Consider the following 21,928-nt stretch of genomic DNA (forward strand, 5'->3'; position numbering starts at 1 on the left):
CCTCCGGGGAGAGGGCTGAGTGCGCACGTGGCTCCGACAGCCACTGTCAGAAGCACAGACCCGCGCGTGCCACACACGCGCACACCTGCGGTTGGGTGGGGTATGCAGGTTTCCCGCTTTCCAGCTGAATTTGGGTGTGGAGTCTTGAGGCCGGAATTGGAAGTTGAGGTCCTTGGGCTTTGCCCTCCTGGGATTCCCCCAGAGGAGGCCCCAGCCCTGCGGCCATTAGAATACAGTGGGGCGCCTGGGAGGGGACAGAATTCCTGTGTGGAGACGGGCCACTGCTCCCCTGGGCCCAGCCCTTTATCTCCCGGAACGACTGACTTATTTCTCATCTCCCAACCTGGGAGACATTGGGTTAATGTAAAGATGCTTGGTGTGGACTGGGCCCAGGAGCCACCAGTGGTATGGCGAGGGGGACCCATCTCAACAGCCCAGCACGTGGACTGCTGCCACATGTGGCCTCATGCTCCTGTTGGGATGTGGTTGCAGTGACCCCCTACACCAAGTAACAGGAACAGTCAGCCACAGGCTGGAACCTGCAGCTCCCCCTCTGCCCCTCATCACAATAAATCTTTCCTTTTGCCAGTCCTGGGGTTCAACTCTGGGCCGGTCTGGGCGCTGTCCCTGAGCTGCTTTTGCTCAAGGCTAGCACTCTGCCACGTTGAGCACAGCTCTGCTTTGGTTTTCTGGTGGTTCATAGGACATAAGGCTCACAGATGTTTGTGCCCAGGCTGGCTTTGAACTGTGATTCTCAGATCTCAGCCTCCTGAGTAGCTGGCATGGCAGGGGTGAGCAGCCAGCACCCATTTATATAGAAGTTATTACAGGGCCAGCACTCAGCTATGTCCGCTAGCAGTGACCGAGGAGGGTAAACCACACTGCCATTCCCCACCCAAGACAGAGAGGCAGATGTGAGAAGAACGTTTATTCCCCGAGCCACAAGCTCTGCCCCACCCCAGCAGCGACGACAGTCAGCGCAGGGCACTTGGTGCTTCCAGGCCCCCTGGCTGGGGAGGGGACACCCCCTGGCTGGGGAGGGGATGCCCGGGTCCCCATCTCCTGATACCAGGGAATCAGGCTGGAGGCGGTCTCAGTACACCACCTCGTACACGGTGGCTTTCTTGTCTCCGGAGCCCGTCACGATGTATTTGTTATTTTTGGAGATGTCACAGCTCAGGACCGAGGAGGACTCCTTAGACTGCCACGGGGAAGTGAAGAGGGGGAGGAATGGACCGTCAGTGACTTCCAGTTTACAACGGCTCCACTTACAACAGTTCAACTAGTGTGATCTGAGGATCGCGGTTCAAAGCCAGTCTGTAGGACTCAAATTTACAAAAAGAGCTGGAAGTGGCGCTGTGTGGTTCAAGCACTAGAACGCCAGCCTTGAGCAAAAGAAGTTCAGAGATAGTGCTGAGGCCCTGAGTTCAAGACCCAGGGGCTGGGGAAATGAAAAGATAGTGCACACGTTTTGTGCCTGCTAGAACACTTCAGAGTAAAACAGGTTGCAGGACGTGATTAATGTGAGCGTGATGTGTGGGAGATGGGATGAGTACATATTGGTGGTACCTGTGTGTGCGTGTGCGCGCATACACAAGCACACACAAGCATACACTAGTACTATGGCTTGACCTCAGGGCTTCGTGCTCTTAATTTGGCTTTTTGGCTCAAGACTGGTTCTCTCCATTTTGGCTTTTTGGCTGTCCATTGAAAAAGTTTCACAGATTTTTCCTGCCCGAGCTGGCCTCCAACTGTGATTCTCAGATCTCAGCCTCCAGAGTAGCCTGTGCTTCACTAGTCTAACAGGTTTACCTCACCCCACCCTCCAAGGTGTCTCTGGAGTAGAAAGAAAACCAGTCCACAGGAAACGTGTGGCTAATGAGTGGACACGGACAGACAAGTGGACACCCAGCCTGGTCTATCCTCACACTGGAGTGTAACTTAACCAAGAAAAAGCAAGCTTTGACCCGTACTACATGGAGAACACCGTACTTAGAGACAGGAAACATCTAGAACAGGCACATCCAGAGGAGGGCCCAAGGGGCTGGGAGCTGAGAGCCTTGGAGGGGGTCAAACACAGGAGGGTGCCCCCTCTGCCCCACCCCCTCCAGATGTCCCAAAGCCCAGTACCTGAAAGATGCTGGCTCCGTAGGGCGTTCTCCAGGCGTTTAGCAGGTTGTCCTTGCCAGTACTCACAAACCAGCGCCCTGTTGGGGCAGGCAGAGGGACGAAGTGTAAGAGGTGACATTCTATGGGGCTCCTGGCTCTTGAGAAAAGGGAGCCCCCGGCACGCCTCACTGAGCCAAATGTAGGTGGCCCAGCTGGGGTTCTAAGAATCAAGGACTTTTTGTCAGTCCTGGGCTTGAGCTCAGGGCCTGAGCACTGTCCTTGCACTTTCTCAAGGCTGGAGCTCTACCACTTGAGCCTCAGCACCACTTCCAGCTTTTTCTATGTATGTGGTACCGAGGAATCAAACCCGGGTCTTCGTGCATGCTAGGCAAGTACTCTACCACTAGTCCCGCCCCGACTTTTTTTTTTTTAATTAAAAGCTAGCACTCTTAAAAAAAAAAAAAAAAGCTAGCACTCTATCACCAGGAGTTTGGCCTAGTGGTAGAGTGCTTGCCTTGCATGCATGAAGACCCGGGCTCAATTCCTCGGTACCTCATACATAGAAAAAGCCAGAAGTGCTGCTGTGATTCAAGTGGTGGAGCTCTAGCCTTGAGAAAGCACAAGGACAGTGCCTAGGCCCTGAGTCCAAGCCCAGGACTGGGTGGGGGGAGAAAAAAAGCACTCAACTGCTGGAGCCACAGCTCCACTTTTTTTTTTTTCCTTTCCCCAGTTAAGTGGAGGTAGAGTCTCATGGATTTCCTTGCCTGGGCTGGCTTCAAACCATGAGGCTTAGATCTCAGCCTCCTGGGTAGCTCGGATGACGGCATGAGCCACGGCACCAGGCAGATGATACTTGATCTACTCAGGCCAGCAAACCACTTGCTAGTCACCAAATGTCACTGTTTTTTTGGGGGGAGGCAGGGGAGGAGGGAGGGGGTGGGGGAGGCGGGAGGGGGCGGGCCCACCATACCACAGGAGGCGAACTTGAGCGAGAGCACGCAGCTGTCGTGCAGGTGCAGCTGGTACTTCTCCGGCTTGCGCACGTGCAGGACCTCCACGCTGCTACTCTCCATCCCCACGGCCAGCCAGTCCTGGTTGGGACAATGGCCCAGGGAGAAGATCTGAGAGAAGAGAGAAGAGTGGCCTTTCTGTACCCTTTTGGGGGGCACCGGGAGGGGGGATCCTCAGAAACCACAGTGGCATTCCCCCACTCCTCCATGCCCGCCCCTGTGGAGTCAGGAGACGGACAGCTGGCTCGAGGCCGGGTGCGCAGCGGGGCCCTGTACGTGTCGCGTCATTAATATGAATCAGAACGACACAGAACCCCGGGGCTATACATCCATTTTCTGCTGTGGAAAGGGGTGAAAGGGAAGGAGGAGAGGAGCGGGGGGAGGGCAGTGGATTGCCCCCCCACCCTGGCAGAGGCTGGGCTCAAGGTCATTGTGCACACTCAAGGTCACAGGAGACTATGGAAGAGCAGGTCTGGGAGCCAGAACTTGGGAGACCCAGCTTGGAGCTCTGCTAGGGCTCTGGGTTTGTTTGTATTGGAAAAGCACAAATGGTTCTCATCATGGCTCTGTGCTGAACCTCTCCACATCAGGCACCCCGAGGAAGGACACCCCACTCCCAGCCAACCTCTGCTAGTCTCGATGATGGACGAGTGGAAGCCAAGAGAGTCCCGCAGACCCAGGTGCTGGTGGCTCACATCTGTCATCCTAGCCACTCAGGAGGCTGAGATCTAAGGACTGTGATTCAAAGCCAGCCTGGCCAGAAACTCTGTGAGACTGTTAACTCCCCAATGGACCACCAGAAAACCAGAAGTGCTGCGGCTCAAAGCTGTAGAGCGCTAGCCTGGAGCTGAAGAGCTCAGCAACAGTGCCCAGGCTCAGAGTTTAAGCTGACCGAAAGAAGGAATGAAAAAGAAAGAAAAAACAAGTATGCACCGCTAGGCAATGGTCCCATATAAAATGGGAACAGGCAGTGGGACTCTCAGCCCAGTTAAACCTTGAGGGATGGGCGATGGAGACCTGCACCTCTATTTCCCTATGGAAGAAATCTTCACGCCAAAAATAAGAGCAGAGAGGAGACACGGAGCTTAAGAGAATGGCTGGCCTTCAGGTTCTCAGGAGGAAGGACACATGCAGGTGGGCCTTAAAGGTTGAGTAGAAGTTTGCCAAAAAGAAAGGGAGGGAACAAAGGAAAAACATTCTTTTTTCTGAAGAACAGTACAAGCAGAAATCTCAAGGTACAACAGAGCGACGGTATGTGTGTGTGACAGAAAGAGATTAGCCTGCAGAAACACTGAACGGGACATCCAAGAGTTGATAAACCCCATGTATAATACCTGAAGATCGACCCTTGACTTTGGCACTGAGGTGTATCCTAGCTGGACTCCTGCACCTCCCCCCTCAGACCCTCCCGCCCCTGGAAGCCCCCCAGCCCGCACCTGGGAACTAAAGTTGTGCTGTTGAAGCTGGCGGCCCTCCCGCAGGTCCCAGCAACGAACGGTGCTATCCAGGCCTCCTGTCCACAGCCGGGTGCCATAGTCAGAAATGTCGATGCAGCTGGCCCCGTCCGTGTGGCCCTGGAACTGCCTAGGGTATGGGGTGGGGGGAGGACGGGCCTGGTGTCCACTGCGGAGTTCCAGTCCACCATCGGGTGGACACCCGAGAACTGGAAGGGGCTGTCCAGGGCACGGTCCACCCACCTGACCATGGTCTGGTTCTGCAGGTCCCACACTACAATGTTGCCGTCGCTGCAGCAGGAAAAGCAGACCTTGGCGTCGGGGCTGACAGCCAGGGCGTAGCAGGCCGGGGCAGAAGAGGTCAGCTCGGCCTTGATGCGGGGAGTGGGCGCTGCCAGGTCCCAGATGGACAGCGTGCTGGCCTCGCCGCCCACAATCAGGCTGCGGCCATCAGGCAGCAGTTTGCAGGAGCGAATGTAGTTGTCCCGGTTCTGCAGCGGGCAGAGGACAGAAGTAAGGGCAGCACTGGGCCTGGGCCCCAGCCCTGGGTGGAGGGGGCCTCCTCTAAAGTGGTGGCATCTTCCCAGGGCCGGAACCTCACCCCATGGGCCTGCAAATTCCACCCAGCCGCATCAAGTCTGCCCACTGACCTTCAAGTCCAGCCCTATGGGCTTGGAAGCCTTATCCTGGGGCCCTGAGAACTGCTGCCCCGTGGCTGTGCAACCCCCTTCCTATATCCTGCAAACCCACGACGTCAATGGCCAACAAGCCTGGCCCCATCAGCCTTCACCCACGCCCACTGACCTGTAAGTCCTGCCCTATGGCTACATAACTCCACCCACCAACTTTCAAGCCCTTCCTACTGGCCTATAAATCCATCCATCAGTCTGCAAGCCCCGCCCAACCTATAAGCCCCACCCACCAGCCTGAAAATCCCGCCCCCATGGCCTGGAAACCCCACCCCCTCGGCCTGCAAGTCTCACCTTGATTTACATACAGTCATTTCTGCCCCAGTTTGGCTGTAACCCGACCCCTTTGGCCTGAAAGGCAGGCCACTCATTAAGCCCCACCCCTCTAGGGATACAGGCCCCACTGACTGGCGTACACGCAAGCTCCTCCCACATTCCTACCATAAGCCCCACCCCTGCCGCCATGTAACTCTCCTGGTTGGCTCCAAGCTGGGTGCGTGCCCCGCCCCCTACGCATCAAACCCCGCCCTCACCAGGCAGTCCAGCTGAGCCACGGGCGTCTTGGTGCCAGGCTGGCCCACGTCCCACACCTTCACGCAGCCCTTGCCGCCCGTGTACACGTGCTGCGTGGAGCCGCTGATGGTGACGGCACAGACGACCTCGCCATGCGCCAGCGTGTGAAGCTGGCGAGCGTGTCGTGGGATGCCCGTGCCCACCAGCGCGTCCGAGGGGAAGGGTACCGGCTGCATCTGGCCATCGGCGGACACGTGGAAGGAGTAGGCCCTGCAAGGTGGGGGGCTGACCCAGGCGGACTGGAGGCCTCCCTCCCTGCCTCCTTCCCTCCCGTGGGTGCCTCTGATCACCAGGGGGAGGTGGCCAAGGGCCTGGGCAAGCAGCTGGGTACTCTCATCCCCAATGAAGTACCAGAAAACTGGAAGTGGCCCTGTGGCTCAAAGTGGTAGAGTGCTAGCCTTGAGTAAAAGAGCTCAGATGGCAGCGCCCAGGCTCTGAGTTCAAACCCCACAACCAACAACAACCAAATACTCTCAGACTGCAGAAAGTTGGAGTGATTCTTCCCACTCGGTCGTTTTCTGGGGTCATCCTTGGCTTCTGCCCACCCCATGCCAGGAGCCCCCCAGTTCTGACAGTCACACAAGTCCCCAGAGACAGCCAACTCTCTCCTCAGGACAGTATCTGCTCCCCCTCCATGAAAGTATAAGTCTGGATTTTGCTATTTTTCTTCCAGAAACTTAGCAAGGAATTACCTGATTGCATCATAGAAGGGACTTTCTGGAAGGAGAAGTGCTGGGGAACCCCTAATGTCCACCCCACACCAACCCCTCAGGAGGAGAGGAGACAGCTGTGACCCCCAAGTGGGGAGACGACCCTGGTACTCACGGCTTGCCGCCGGGGATGCTGGGCAGGGAAGAGGAAATGGATGACCCCCGGAGGTGGGGGTGGGACTCAAACACCATCTGCCAAAAATGACAAAAACGTGAGGACCCTAGCGGCCCCTGTCCTGTCCCCTCCCAGGCTCACTGGGCCCCAGCACTCTCGCATCAGAAGACCCTAGACCTATCTGCCAGGAAGCAGAGATAAGAGCACGGAGGTTTCTGTCCCAGGGGACCCCGCCAAGTGTCTATCCAGTGAGTCTAGAACCCCAGACTTTACTGCAGACCTGGGGTTTGCAAAGCCCCCAGAACAAATCCAGCCTCCACTCCTGGTTTTCTGGTAGTTCACTGGAGAGAAGAGTCTATCAGGCTTCCCTACCCAGGCTGGCTTTGAACTGCAATCCTCCGATCTCAGCCTCCTGAGTAGCTAGGATGCCAGGTGTGAGCCACGGGCGCCAGGCCTGACCTGATACTTGAGATCTTCCTGCCTCAGCCTCCCCAGTGCTGGGATAACAGGAGTGCGAGGCCATGTCCCGCCTCCCTCCTCAAACAGCCTCCTCACCAGGTGACTCTCATGAAGGATTAAGCTCTGGGAAGAGGGGGGCTGGGACCCTCAGATGGTCTTCCCGTCTGCCTTGGGAAGCCAGGGTGTCCTGACCTTTCCTAATCCCACCCCTCCTGGTCTCCCCCACCTCCCTAGGCTCCGGCTAGGGGCCCCCTGGCCCCGGGCACTCACCATGGGTGACCGTCCATAGACCACAGAGCTGCTGACTTGGGGGGACAGGTGGAGGCTGACGTAGGAGCTGGGCATGGAGAGGTCCCCGTTGAGGGTGCTATGAGAGCCCACGCTGAAGGAGGCGGTGAAGGGGCTGGACAGAGTCAGGGGGCTCCTCAAGGCTAAGCGACATGGGGAGGACAGGGCCTCAGGCGCTCCGTACCCCCTGTCCAGTTCATACACATCAGCCACACCCAGGGACACCACCCCACCACATTGCGGTCCTGCGACTAACACACCTTTGCCTTGCGATCTCTTACACATACTTCAAAACCCACACTCACATGTTGAGTCCCTCTCCTCTTTGAGTCCTGATCTACGGGGCTGTAAGGGTCCTAAAGCCAATCACAGAACCCCAATTCAGATTTGCAAGGAAGGAAGTGCAGTGAAGCTCAGAGAGGTGACACAGCCAAGTTGGAGCCTGTCCTTTCTGGGCACTAGGCAGAGGGCCTCAGTTTCCCCACCATTTTCTGGAAGCTCCAAGAAAGAAGGATGCACAGGGGCTCACAGATGCTGTCTGTGGACGGCGCAGGCTTGGCGGCCAGCTGGCAGAGGTGGCTGGCGGAGCTGGGCCCAGGCGTAGAGGCGTCCTGGGGTGGGGAGGAGTCAGAGGACTTGCAGGCAGAAGTACTGGTGGGAAGGTCATTCTGTGGAAAGGCAAGGACTGAAAGCCAGGCCCTCGGCACCTGGCGCTCAGCTGCTAGGGGCTCAGAAACCAGACCGTTTCTGAAGCCAGCCAGGACAGAAAAAGTCCTTGAGGAGATTCTTATCTCCAATTAACCAGCAAGATGCTGGCCTGGAGTCAAGGCTCAAGTGGTTGAGCTCTAGCTTTGAGAGAGAAAACAGCCAAGAGATAACACCTAGGCCCTGGGTTCAAGCCCCAGGGCAAGCACAATTCCCCCCACCCTCCCCATACACACATTTTTTTCTCTGTGGGTCACCATCTTTTATTTTTATTTATTTAGCCAGTCCTAGGCTTGAAATCAGGGCCTGGGCACTGTCCTTGGGTTTTTCTCAAGGCTAGCACTCTACCACTTGAGCCACAGCACCACTTCCAGCTTTTTTCTGTGTATGTGGTACCAAGGAATCAAACTCGGGGCTTCATGCATGCTAGGCAAGCACTTTAACCACTAGGCCATGCTCTCGGCCCCATGTGTGTCACCATCTTATCAGAGTCCTGTGCTCAAAAGAGATTGGAAGGCACCCCAGGGAGAGTCTGGGAGACCTCTGGGTGCTTCAGAACAAACCCACCCAGCGTGCCTTCCCCCAGAAGATCCCTGGAGGGAGGGAGAAGAGCTTTTAAGAAAAGACATGGGGGCCGGGAGTTTGGCCTAGTGGTTAAAGTGTTTGTCTAGCATGCATGAAGACCCGGGTTCGATTCCTCCGTACCACATACATAGAAAAAAAAGTCGGAAGTGGTGCTGAGGCTCAAGTGGTAGAGCTCTAGCCTTGAGAAAGTCCAAGGACAGTGCTCAGGCCCTGAGCTCAAGCCCAGGACTGGCAAAAAAAAAAAGAAAAGACATGGAAGCCAAGCATGGTAGCACGTGTCTGTCATCCCAGCACTTGTGAGGCAGCAGCAGCAGGAGGAGGAGGAGGAGGAGGAGGAGGAGGAGGAGGAGGAGCAGGAGCAGGAGGAGGAGGAGGAGGAGGAGCCATAGTTCTGGATCAGCCTGGGCTGCAGAGCCAGAGTCTGGTTCCAAAACCAACAAAAGCCTGGATGCCAAGGGCTCACGCCTGTCATCCCGGCTATTCAGGAGGCTGAGATCTAAGGATTGTGGTTCAAAGCCAGCCTGGGCACAAAAGTCTGTGAGACTCTTATCTCTGACGCACCACCAGAAAACTGGAAGTGGTGCTCGTAGCTTAAGTGGTGGAGCACTAGCCTTGAGCCAAAGAGCTCAGGAGCAGCACCCAGGACCTGAGTTCAAGCCTCAGGATAGGAAAAAAAATAAAAGCCCTTTAAAGTAAAATTGAAAGCAACAACAACAACAAAATCCACTACAGCCTGAGCTCTAACCTCTGGCAGTTGCCATGGCAACGGTGCTGTGGTGGGAGGGAGCGAGGGAGGGAGGGCTGGAAGCTGAAGGTCTCTGCTGGTGAGTGCCAGGCAGGGGTCTGGGGGAGCCTTGGGGAGGGGAGGGGTTCCCAGTGGAGCTGCATCAAGGGTGCTTTTCAGATGATGGGGTGTCATCTCTGGCCAGCCTGCTGGGTCTCTCAAATCCAGTCCCACTAGCCTTGCATTCTTGAGCTTTTCTCTCTATCTCCTTCCCTGTGTTTATTTCCTATTTATTTCAAGAGCTCTTTGGTTTCCATGTAAGGCAGTGAGCTGGCTTCCTATGTGTTTCCTAAGCTTTGTGACAAAGTTACCTTTTTAATATTTACTGACATTCCAAAGAGCGCAGGGAAAAATCAAGGGGCAAAAGAATCAGGAAGGGAAGAAAAAAAAAATGTACAGTGCTCCAGCCTAGCTGGAATTCTTATTGTCCTGTGTCAGTTTCCAGGCCCCCCTCTGCAGGATGGATAAAGTGAGTTTCAAGTCTCCCTCACCCCCACCAACCTCCTTACCAGGCCAATCTCTTTGCCTCTGGGGAGCGGTGAGCCAAGGCTAGAGGCCAGGGAGGCTGGACTGTCCACAAGGTCCCTCCGTGCAGGGACGGCAGTGGGCATCTTCGCACATGGGGTGGTGGCCGGACTTGGGGGCTCTGAGGGCTGGTCCTGGGTTCGAGGAGGTGGGGAGTGGTCATCCTCTAGCTGGGGACCCCGTGCTGGCCCTGGGGACCTGGAATGAACCTCCAGGTTCCTCAGATACAAGTCCCGGAAGTATCAAGACAGCTACGCAAGGGCAACGCCTCAGTTTCCCCACTTGTGCCCTAAGAGAAATTAGCCTGGGGTCTCCCACTCTTCCTGGCCCATGTGGGGCCATAGAGGAGGGCTCAGGATCCACTTCCTGGGCTCCCCCTCCACAGTCCTATCCGTCTTCTCTATGCCGGGAGGGGCGGAACCCCCACACTTACCTCATCCACCACCAGGTTATAGTCGCTTTTGTCCTCATCGCTCTCCTGCAAGAAACACGGGGCAGGGGAAGCCACCGTGGGCATGCCCGGCCTCCTGCCCCTCAACACCCATTCCGAGCCTCAGTGTACCCCTCTGTTTTGGGAGGGGAAGTGAGAAAGAGAGATGGGAGTCTTCCCTATCTCCTTTCTCCCTCTTCTATGGAGCTGGTCAGTCTCCCCACCTTCCCCTGGGCTCCTGGCCTCCAACCCGGCTATCCAGGGAAAGCTACCCTAAGGCCTCTCTATGGTTCCCTTACGCTGGGACGAAAGACCAAGCTCACCTGGGAACCAGAGATCCAGGCCTGTAATCCCAGCTACTCAGGAGGCTGAGATATATATACGAGGATCATGGTTCAAAGCCAACCTAGGCTTACCTCCAGTGAGGCACTGGAAAACCAGAAGTGGTGCTGTGGCTCAAAGTGGTAGAACACTGGTCTTGAACAAAGAGCTCAGGGACAGTGCCCAGGCCACAAGCTCCATGTGTGCCATGCCTTCTTAGGGCCTCTGGCCAAGGCAGGGGATTGGCTTCACTTCTGTTGTTGTTTCAGTTTTGGTTTTGATCGGGCGGGATTATGGATAACCCCAGGGCTTCAAAGACACTAGCCGTGCCCCCGACTCCTGAGCGACAACTCAGCCCAGCTCAGTGTGGGAGACAGAAAATCAAAATGCAAGCCGGGCACCAGTGCCTCACACTTGTTATCCCAGCCACACTCACAAGGCTGAGATCTGAGTCGCAGTTCAAAGCTAGCACAGGCAGGAAAGTCTGTGAGACTTTTTGTTTTTTTCGACAGTCCTGAGTTTGACCTCAGGGCCTTGGCACTGTCCCTGAGCCTCTTTTGCTCAAGGCGAGCATTCTACCACTTAAGCCACAGTACCACTTTCTGGCTTTTTCTGTGTATGTGATACTGAGGAACTGAACCCAGGGCTTCATGCATGCTGAGCAAGCACTGTATCACTAGGCCACATTCCCAGCCCATCTGTGAGATTCTTATCTCCAACTAGCCACCCAAAAGGCCTGTGGCTCAACAGATAGAGATCTAGTCGAGCAAAAAAGCTAAGGGAGGGCTGGGAGTTTGGCCTGGTGGTAGAGTGCTAGCCTTGCATGCAGGAAGACCTGGATTCGATTCTGGAAGTGGTGCTGAGGCTCAAGTGGTAGAGCTCTATCCTTGAGAAAGTCTAAGGACAGTGTTCAGGCCCTGAGTTCAAGCCCAGGACTGGCAAAAAAAAAAAAAAAAAAAAAAAAAAAGCTCAGGGAGCTCATGCCTGTAATCATAGCTAGTCAGGAGGCTTGAGATCTGAGGATCAAGGTTCAAAGCCAGCCTGGGCACAAAAGGTCCTCTCCAATTAACCTCTAGAAAATGGGAAGTTGGGCTGGGCTCCAGGGTAAGGCAGTAGCCTTGAGCTGAAGAGCTCAGGGACAGAGCCCAGACTGAGTTAAAAAAAAAAAAAAAAAGCTAAGGGACAGCACCACAGTCCTGAGTTCAGGCCTCAAAACCAGCACAAAAGAAAAAAAGGGGGCCGGGAGTTTGGCCTAGTGGTTAAAGTGCTTGCCTAGCATGCATGAAGACCCGGGTTCGATTCCTCGGTACCACATACATAGAAAAAAGCCAGAAGTGGTGCTGAGGCTCAAGTGGTAGAGCTCTAGCCTTGAGAAAGTCCAGGGATAGTGCTCAGGCCCTGAGCTCAAGCCAGGACTGGCAAAAAAAAAAAAAAAAGTTTGGTCTTAGGGGGCCGGGAATTTGGACTAGTAGTAGATTGCTTGCCTAGCATGCACGAAGACCTAGGTTCGATTCCTTGGTACCACATACATGGAAAAATGCCAGAAGTGGTGCTGAGGCTCAAGTGGTAGAGCTCTAGCCTTGAGAAAATCCAAGGACAGTGCTCAGGCCCTGAGCTCAAGCCCTAAGACTGGCAAAAAAAAAAAAAAAAAGAAAAAAAGGGGTGGGGAGGAGGGAGGGAGGGAGGGAGGGAGGGAGGGAGGAAGGAAGGTTGAGCCAATGATTGGTCCAGGGACAATGAGAATCCAGAATGCAAGACAGAGTCTCTCCTGATTGGCCCAAGCTCTGTGCTTAATGGGAAGCTATGCAAGGTTCTAGAGTGAGGGTCACAGGCTGCCCTGGACTAAGGAAGGCTCCCCAGGGGCCAGGCCTGGTACCCCACTCACATAAGGTCCAGTCAGTTCCTTGTCCTCGGCCCTCTGCTTTCCATTGCCTCCTGGGCCACTGGGTCGCTCCTCTTCCACCAGGCTCTCAGGGGGCGAAGGGGACACACTCTGCAGGAAGAAAAGGGATGGGTGGGGACGAGGGGTGAGAGCCCCAGGCTCCCTGACTGTATCCCAGCCCAGGCTGGCTCAGAACAGTGGTCCTTGGATCTCAGCCTCCTGAGTAGGTAGCATGATAGGTGTGAGCCCCCGGCATCTGACTCCAGATTGGACATTTTAAGGAAAGAAGAGTCCATGCCTTGGGCATCTCGCTCACTGGAAGTTCACGGGGTGAAGGTGACACTTCCAGTCTCATTCTAGGCTCTCCCCCTCCTCACCCCTAGGCTCAGGACAACTAGGCTTTCACTCCAGGCCTCAACTTACCCTGCTTGCAGCTCTCTCCACTAGAGGATAGTAGGAAGCATAGAGAGAGAGAGAGAGAGAGAGAGAGAGAGAGAGAGAGAGAGAGAGAGAGAGAGAGAGAGAGAGGTTGAATATGAGTTTCATACTCCACAATGCTGGAATGTACGGTACAAGCCAGTTGACTGAACCTTCTTCCCAGCTTAGAGTCTCCATTATCCAAGCCCAGGCACCTGTGGCTCCCGCCTCTCATCCCAGCTACTCGGGAGGCTGAGATCTGAGGATCACAGTTCCATGCCAGCCCAGGGAAGGAAAATCCACGAGACTCCTATCTCCAGTGAACCCCCAAAAAGGCCAGAAGTGGAGCTGCGGCTCAAGTGCAACAGTGCCTGGGCCTTGAATTCAAGCTCCAGGACCAATACAAAACCCCCCAAAACTCCCATATCCACCCCCCACAACCCTGCAAGGAGTGTCCTGAACCCATGCGTGCACAGATACGGTCAGCAATCTCCCCAGGGACACACAGCACTGCGGGTTAAGTGCAGCCCCACCTGGTCCCTTCATCCCTTACACGTCTCATGCCCCCCCCCCGGCCCTCTAGCAAAGCCCCCCTGGGAAGCGGTCCCCCCACACACCTCTGGATCCTTCCGAATCCAGGCCTGTACGATCCTCTTTCGCTGCTACCGCCAGCTGGGCCTGTGCAGCCAGCGCTCCCGATAGAGCAAGCAGTCCAGTGGCACTGCTCCCCACCAGCCCGGCTGGCCTCGGGGTGAGGGGCACGGGCGGGGCATGGTGGGATAAGGGCTGGAACTGCTGCTGCTAGAGGGCAGAAAGGATGGGCCAGGGCGGGCGGGCCAGGCATCCACGCACCCCAAGCTGACCCATGGATCGCCGGGGATCACGTTGAGCGGAGGGTCTGCCCACTTGGGGGTCTGCAGAGTTGCCAAGGTCAAGGCTGCCCACCCACCCACCTGCCCTGTCCAGCCTGTGCTTGCTGGGTGCCAGGCCACTCACCCCAATAAGGCTGTTCAGCTCACCCACCGTCACCTGCTTGGCCCGCTCCACAGCCTGCAGCACCTGTTGTTGGTGCTAAAACACAAAGCCCAGGCTAGGGGGGGCCCAGCCAGGCACCCCGCATGATGCTCTGCTCCTGTCTTTTTAAATGTGTGTTTGTTTGTTCTTTGCTAGTCTTGAGGTTAATCCCTGGGGCTGGGCACTGGCCCTCCGCAGGAGCCCCCACTTCCTGGTCCATCCGGGTCCTCACTCTAATCCCTGCTCCAGGTCTCCTTTTCTTTCTGTGGCAATATTCGAGCTTGAACTCAAGGCCTGGGTGCTGCTGTCCCTGAGTTTTTCTTGCTCAAGGCAGATGCTCTATCACTTGAGCCAAGGCTCTACTTCTGGCTTTTTGCTGGTTCGTTGGAGATAAAGTGTCGGGGAATTTCCTGCCCTGGGCAGGCTTTGAACTATGATCGTCCTATCCCAGCCTCTTGAGTGACTAGGATTATAAGACTAGCCATTGGTACCTTCTCCCACCCTCTCCCTCCCCCTCTTCCCCCTCTTCCTCCTCTCCCCACTTCTCTCTGTCGGTACTTGGGTTGTAACCCAGAGCTTCCTACATTCTAGGCAAGCATTCCCCCCTTATTTGGACCTGCTGAATATAAACCTAAAAAATAGGCTGGGACTGGCATCGGTGGCTGGCACCTGTAATCCTAGCTACTCAGGAGGCTGAGATCTGGGGATCCAGGGTCAGGCCAGCCCTGTCCCTGTGGATCTGAGGATCCAGGAGCTCAGGAGTGAGAGTGCATCCCACAGGGCACACCCCTTGTGTCCTCTGAGTCACCCAGTCCTCTGCAATACCCGCTCTTTCCTTTGCCCTGGGCGAGTACCTGAGATTCAGTACCTGGCTGCCAGCACAGCAGCCAAAGGCTCCTGTGAGCTCACTGAGACCTCAGCACTACAGATAAGGAAGCCAGCACACAGACACACTTCCTGCCTCAGGCCAGGAAGCCAGCGTTTGTATTATCACGCTGAAGGGTCAGCTCTACCCAAGACCCAAGAGGAAAAACCTCAAGGCCTCATCCCCGGGGCAGCCATCTCCCTTTACCTCATCCCTGGCCACAGTGCCCAGCTACCCAGAAAACATGCCCTGCCTACTCTCCACACCCACTGCGCAATGCCCGCCCTCTCTCCACATACCCCTGCCCACTGCATAATGCTCCGCCTACTCTCCACTTATGCCATGCCAGGTACATGGACACTCCGCCCCCTCTACCCAAGGATCACCCAGGTTCCCCCCACCCCCCCTCGCCAAGCCACTCACCTCCTGGGTGAGGAAGGGAATCATCTGCGCGCAAATTCCACTGAGCCGCTTCACAATCTCAGCCTGGCGGGGAAGCAAGGAGATGAGTCAGGAGCTGAAGAGAGAACAGAAGACCCTCCACCCTCACCCCAAACGTAAGAAGCGTCTGCAAGAAGAGAATGATGAAACAGGTGACATGGATCAAAATGAATCTGTATTTATTTTTGTCGGTCATGGGGCTTGAACTCAGGGCCTGGGCCCTGTCCCTGTGCTTTTTCCGTTCAAGGCTAGCACTCTACCACTTCGAGCCACAGCGCCACTTCCGGTTTTCTGGTGGTTCATTGGAGATAAGAATTTCAAGGACTTCCCTGCCCCAGGCTGGCTTTGAACTTCCATCCTCAGAGCTCAGCCTCCTGAGTAGCTGGGATGACAGGTGTGAGCCATAGGCATCTAGCTCACTGTATTTATTATAAACTGAGTTGTTGAATGTACAACAACTTAAAGGTTTGATAGATAGTTTTTTGTTTTGGGGGTTTTTTTTGCTTGAGTTCAGGGCCTGAGCACTGTCATTAGACTTTCTCAGCACCACTTCTGGCTTTTTCTATGCATATGGTACTGAGGAATCGAATCTGGGTCTTCATGCATTGCTAGGCAAGCACTCTTCCTCTAGGCCAAACCCATAGCCCTTGAGATTTATTTTATTTACTTATTTATTTTTGCCACTCGTGGGGCTTGAGCTCAGGGCCTGAGCACTGTCCTTGGACTTTTCTCAAGGCTAGAGCTCTACCACTTGAGCCACAGCACCATTTCCAGCTTTTTTTTCCCCCTATGTATGTGGTACCGAGGAATTGAACCCGGGTCTTTGTGCATGCTAGGCAAGCACTCTACCACTAGGCCAAACTCCCGGCCCTATTTATTTATTTATTTATTTATTTATTTATTTATTTATTTAGTGGGTCATGGGGCTTGATCTTGGCCTAGGCGCTGTCCCTGAGCTCTTCAGCTTAAGGCTACCCGCCCTACCCTTGAACTAAGCCCTACTTTCCAAACCTAGATTTTTTTTTTTTTTTTAAAGAAGCATTTGAAAATCTAAGGGTATGGGGAAACTGAGACCAGGGAGTCTTTGCCTTCGCTGAATGCCCAGGGAAAGGCTTGGAGCCTGGGAGACAGGATGCAGGACGCAGGTGCAGACCCTACGTGCAGAAGCAAGGGGCCATTCCAGACAATGAGGGGTCTGTGTTGGGTACCCCACACAATTAGAGCAGAAACCACACATTGTGAAGGGCCTGGCACTTGGTCTCTGCCTGTTACAGGCACACTCTGCACATGCGTAGGGGTTTGCATGGACATATGCAAGCCATGTAGCCAGGCTCTCAGGGCCTAGGCCCTGACCTGTGTCCTCGATCCCATCAGCAGTCTATCACCTGCATCCATGATACCAAACCACGCTCCACCCAGAACATTCTCCCTGTAAGCTTGGCACCCCTGGCTCACTTCTGTCATCCTAGCTATTCAGGAGGGTGAGATCTGAGGATTACACAGGAAAAGTCCACAAGACTGTCTTATCTCTAATATAAGCTCAAGGACAGGGCCGGGAGTTTGGCCTAGTGGTAGAGTGTTTGCCTAGCATGCACAAGACCCAGGTTCGATTCCTCAGTAGATCCTACATAGGGAAAAGCTGGAAGCGGTGCTGTGGCTTCAGAGCTAGAGTCCTAACCTTGAGAATGCCCAAGGACAGTGCTAGGCCCTGAGTTCAAGCCCCAGGATTGGAACAAGAAAAAGAAAAAAAAAGTAACAACTGAAGAAAAACAGAAGGATCTGGTCTGGGCTCTGTGGCTCCCACCTGCAACCCTAGCTACTCAGGAGGCTGAGATCAGAGGACTGCAGCTCAAAGCCAACTCCAGCAGCTAAGTCTGTTGAGACAAGTAACCACCAAAACGTTGGAAGTAGAGCTATGGCTCAAGTGATAGAGCCTTGAGCAAAAAAGCTAAGGGACATCCCCCAGGCCTTAGCTACTCAAAATCAGCACAAGCAGGAAAGTCATGTAAGATTCTTTTTTTGCCAGTTCTGGGCTTGAGCTCAGGGCCTGAGCACTGACCTTGGACTTTCTCAAGGCTAGAGCTCTACCACTTGAGCCTCAGCACCACTTCCAGCTTTTTTCTATGTATGTGGTACCGAGGAATCGAACCTGGGTCTTCGTGCATACAAGGCAAGCACTCTCCCACTAGGCCAAACTCCCGGCGCCATCATGTAAGATTCTTTATCTCTAGTTAACCCTCAGAAAACCAGAAGTGGTGCTGTGGCTCAAAAATGTTAGAGTGCCAGCCTTGAGCAAGAGCTTGGGGACAGCACTCAGGCCCTGAGTTCAAGCCCTACAACCAACAAAAAGGAAGGAAGGAAAGAAGGAAAAAGGAAGGAAGGAAGGGAGGAAAGGAAGAAGGGAGGAAAGGAGGAGGGGATATCCTCCACACATACCTGGAAAGCATGCCGGAGCAGGCACCCCAAGTACCCATACTCTTAGCCCACCCCTCTTCTCCACACCCCCAGGGACCCTCAGGATGAGACTCTGCCATTGGTTCTAATATTCCAGAGAGAAGAATCTAAGAGTCTGATAGGGGTTTATCTCAGAACCTGAGGTGTTACTCAGAACCCTAGGACTGGCCTGGGGGTCACCCAGCCTTCTGGTCAATCTCAGAGCCCTGAGGATCTATTTCAAAAAGCTAGGAGTATCCAGTCACTCACGCCTGTATTCCTAGCTACTCAGGAGGCTGAGATCTGAGGATCACAGCTCCAAGCCAGCCAGGGCAGCAAAGTCAGTGAGACTCAGCTGCAATGAACCAATAAGAAGCAGGAAGGGGAGCTGGGGCTCAAGTGGTAGAGTACCAGACTTGAGTGAAAAGGTTAATGGATAATACCAGACCCTGAATTCAAGCTCCATTACTGGCAGGAGCAGGGAAGACGGAGACAGAGACAGAGAGACAGAGAGCGAACTCAGGAGAACTTCAGAAATATCCAGCCTTGAGATTAAACTCAGAGCCTGGGAACAGGCTCAGAAGCTTGCGGTCTGAACCGTCTGAATCACAGCAACAGATTCACAAACTGGCCGGTCCCACCAGGACCAATCTCCAAAACCCTCAAAACTAAGACAGCTGGATGCTGTTGGCTCACGCCTGTCATCCTAGCTACTCAGGCGGCTGAGATCTGAGGACTGCAGTTCAAAGCCAGCCTGGGTGGGAACATGTGAGACTCTCCTCTCCAATTAACCACCAAAAATCCCAGAAGTAGCACGGTGGCTCAAGCGGTCAGAGTGCTAGCCATGAGCCAAAAGGCCCAGTTCCTGAGTTCAAGCCACAATACCCACACAAAAACAAAACCAAAACTACAAGAGAACCTCAGGCCTCCATCATCAAACCTCTCAGTCTCTAGGCTGGAAGGGACCTCCAAGACCCAAGACTGCCTACCCAAGCCTGCATAGCCTCCAGACGCTCACGCTCAGCCCCTTCACAGCTTCCAACACAAACACCCCAACGCCCCTCTCCTGGTTACCTGTTTGTGCATCTCAATGTTCAGTCCATAGGACATCTCGTAGTACTGGAAAGAAAGAACATTAGAACGTCTGACCAGCAGGTATATGCTTAAGTGATGGGGTCTTCTAAGAGCACCGAGGCTGGGGGGATCTCAGCAAGACAAAGAACAACTCCCCAGCTCTGTGGTCCAGGGAAAGAGAATCCAGCAAGGGTAACAGGATGGGCCAGGACAGGGTCTTACATGGTTTTCCCAACCCCCCAGACAGACCAGGCCCAGGGACCTGGGTGGACACACCACACAGTGGTCTCCAGGGAGGGATGGGGCTTGGGTGACGGGGACAGGACAGAGAGAGTCTGGAATCCCAGCCTGCCCAGCTTCCAGGCAGGAATAGTGAGGTTCAAGGTATATGTGTATTTATGTGTGTGTGTGGGGGGGGTCCAAGTGAACCTGAGCAGGGGCAGCCCCTCCCGGCCCTCACCATGACATAGTGTCGCTGCATCTCCGTCTTCTCGCTGGCCAGCTTCTCACATTCCAGCTTCAGGCTGGGCAGGAGCAGCGAGGGTGGGGGACAAGGGGGTGTACAAAGTGACAGGCTGGGGTCTCTGCTCCTTCTTCCACCCACCCAACAACGCCATCCACATTTCCGGGGTTCACTGAGGGGTCCCCCCAGACTCCCCACTTACCTCGCTGGGTCTCCCGGGAACGCGGCCCCCGAGGCCCCGCCCCTCGGCCAGGCCCCGCCCCCTCCCGGCTCCAGGTGAGCCCGCTCCCAGGGCGGGGTCCCCCCCCCCCCCCGCACCCCCTCACCTGTGGTACTGAGCCTGGAGAAACTGGAATTCTTCTTTGATGCGGTCGCAGATCTCTAAGATCGAGAACTTGAAGGGCTGGCCCGACTGAAGCGGGGCCTGCGGGTGCGGGGTGCGGGGTGCGGGGTGCGGGCACACCGGGGGGGTGAGTGCCCCAAGATGCTGCGAGAAAGTGTGGCGCCCCGGCCAGTCCCCGTGCAGCCCCGGGCGCCCTACTCACCGGGTGCCTTCCTTGGGGGTACATCCTGCCGATCCCAGCGAGCGGCGCCCCACGCCCGGGGCGGGGGGGGCTGGGAGCGGGGAGGTGGAATTGGGGAGAGGAGCTGGGAGGGGGCGGCGCGGAGGCCGGGGACGCTGGAAGTAGAAGAGGGGGGTCAGAGGAGGGAGAACCGGGCGGGAGGGGGCGGATTTCACCCGAAGAAAGAGGCAGGCGGGCGGGCGGGCGCGGGGCAGCAGCCCCGGGGGTCCCCGGCCGTTCCCGCCGCACCCCCGGCGGGCGAGCGCGCCCAGGTCGCGGGGTCCCCTTCCCCGGGCCGGGAGGCGCAGGCGCGGGGCGCGGCGCGGCGGGGGCGGCCGCGGCCCGGCTGGGGCTGGGTGCGGGCGGGCGCTCGGGCGCGCGCGGGCGGGCGGGCGGCGGACCCCGCGCGGAGCCGCCTCCCTCCGGCGGGGCTCGGCCGGGAGCCGCGGGCTGAGCCGCCTTAAGGTGGCGCCGCCGCCCCCGCCCCGCCCCCCGCGCGCGCCCCCGCGCTGCGCCCCCCCCCCGGGGAAACTGAGGCTTGCGCCCGGCCCGCGGGCGCCCACTCTTCTCCCCCACCCCCTACCCCCGCCCCGGAACCACCGCAACTTAACCAACACCCGGGCCTGCGGGACGGCCTGCGGGTGGAGGGGTCAGCCATGGCTTTTCCCTCGACATTGGGCGGCATGGAAGGGTCAGGAGGTAGTGGCTTTTGCCAAACTGCAAACAGGGCCATCTGCCAGGCAAGGGACAGTGCTGGGGACACAGCCAGGCTCCCTCCGGTGCGCCAAGTCCAGCCCCCCCCACCTCCCACGTCCTTTCTGGCTTTTGCTTGTGGGCCTCAGTGGTCAGCCATTCCGTTCAGTAAGTGTCCCCTGACAGACGTGGGTCAGCTGCTGTGGCCACCACCACCATCGGACTGGACAGCCTCCTCTTTCAGGCTGTGGGCTTTGTGTGTGTTCCAGTCCTGGGACTTGAACTCAGGACCTGGGTGTTCCTTCCTCTGAACTTTTTCATTTCTTTATCAATTGAGCCACAGCTCCACTTTGGACTTTTCCACTGCTGGTGAAGTGGAGATAAAACTCTCACAGATTTTCCTGCTCGAACTGGCTCTGAACTTCAATCCTTAGACCTCAGCCTCCTGAATATCTACAAGTACAGGCTGGCTAGAGGATAGCCCAGCTTTTGAAAGCCAGAGCAGCCCTCATGGGCCGGGCAGTTCTTGTTCCTGTCTTGCAATGAGAAACCCAAGAGTCATTCGTCAAGCCAATCAGCGAACACTGGGAATGGCTGGGATCAGGACTGAGCACCAGGCAAAGAAAAAGCAGGGCAATTTCAGCCACCGTGGCCACAATTAGATATCACCAGGTAGGCAAGTCAAAAGGTACAAGGCTGTTAACACACATATACACATATGCCAGTCTTCTGGGTCCCAGGGGGTTCAGGATAGCTGGGAAACTGATCCCAGATGATTAGGCTCAGCAGAGAAGAGTCCCAGGCTTACAGTTATTTGTGCACAAAGAATTTAGGGAGTTTCTCTAGAGCTTGCCCAAATGGGGACTGCATTTTGGTGCATGGAGGAGAAGGTTGTTCTTGAGCAGGTTGGAGATGGGCAGCTGTGAGAAGAGGAAGAAAGACGCTGAGGTTTGTCACAGGAGGGTGTGCTAAGTATTCAATGGCTCCTTCTTGCCACAGAAATCACATCTAAAGCCTGGCCCTGATGGCTCACGCCTGGAATCCCAGCTAGTCAGGAGGCTGAGACCTGAGGATCGAGGTTCAAAGCCAGCCCGGACACTAAAGTCCGTGAGACTCTTAGCTCCAATTATCCACTAGAAAACTGGAAGGGGCATGGTGGCTCAAGGGGTAGGGCCACAGCCTCAGGCTGAAGTGCTCAGAAACAGTGCCCAGGCCTAGTGTTCAAATCCCGGGATTGACCGACAAAAAGAAAAGGAACCCTGAACCTTCATCCTTTTTTCTTCCTCTCCTAATGCCTACTTGTAGTTATCGGAGTCACAGATAGAC

The 21,928-nt window shown here is 55.7% G+C and overlaps 1 protein-coding gene across 2 annotated transcripts; it reads right to left on the reverse strand.

The window, feature by feature from the left end:
• Positions 1 to 920: 920 nt before the first annotated feature.
• Tle2 (TLE family member 2, transcriptional corepressor) lies at positions 921 to 20,260 on the reverse strand. Of its 2 annotated transcripts, none has more exons than XM_090341200.1 (20): positions 19,892 to 20,260; positions 19,673 to 19,770; positions 19,344 to 19,407; positions 18,884 to 18,928; positions 15,359 to 15,421; positions 14,053 to 14,127; positions 13,674 to 13,854; positions 13,063 to 13,082; positions 12,643 to 12,750; positions 10,440 to 10,484; positions 9,991 to 10,140; positions 7,937 to 8,075; positions 7,390 to 7,550; positions 6,661 to 6,737; positions 5,796 to 6,045; positions 4,817 to 5,064; positions 4,556 to 4,703; positions 3,080 to 3,230; positions 2,131 to 2,207; positions 921 to 1,201 (listed from the first exon to the last, which is right to left on the reverse strand). In XM_090341200.1, exons 1-20 carry the CDS (start codon positions 19,913 to 19,915, stop codon positions 1,094 to 1,096), a joined length of 2,232 nt encoding a protein of 743 aa, XP_090197326.1. In that variant the 5' UTR covers positions 19,916 to 20,260; the 3' UTR covers positions 921 to 1,093. The 2 variants fall into 2 exon arrangements, with proteins under 2 accessions (XP_090197326.1, XP_090197316.1); XM_090341190.1 differs by having other exon boundaries at positions 13,674 to 13,857.
• Positions 20,261 to 21,928: the final 1,668 nt, after the last annotated feature.

The sequence above is a fragment of the Megascapheus bottae genome, chromosome 1, assembly GCF_031878675.1.
Source record: "Megascapheus bottae isolate mThoBot1 chromosome 1, mThoBot2.hap1, whole genome shotgun sequence".
Taxonomy (NCBI): domain Eukaryota; kingdom Metazoa; phylum Chordata; class Mammalia; order Rodentia; family Geomyidae; genus Megascapheus; species Megascapheus bottae.

Bases quoted from the DNA above. Each gene is read 5' to 3' on its own strand.
- Tle2 (XM_090341190.1), bottom strand. From the start codon at position 19,915: ATGTACCCCCAAGGAAGGCACCCG. The intron at 14,128-15,358 runs GTGAGTGGCTTG...TTTGTGTTTTAG, and splicing joins TTCCCTTCCTCACCCAGGAG to CACCAACAACAGGTGCTGCA. The intron at 8,076-9,990 runs GTAAGGAGGTTG...GCCTTTCCACAG, and splicing joins GAGGCAAAGAGATTGGCCTG to AATGACCTTCCCACCAGTAC.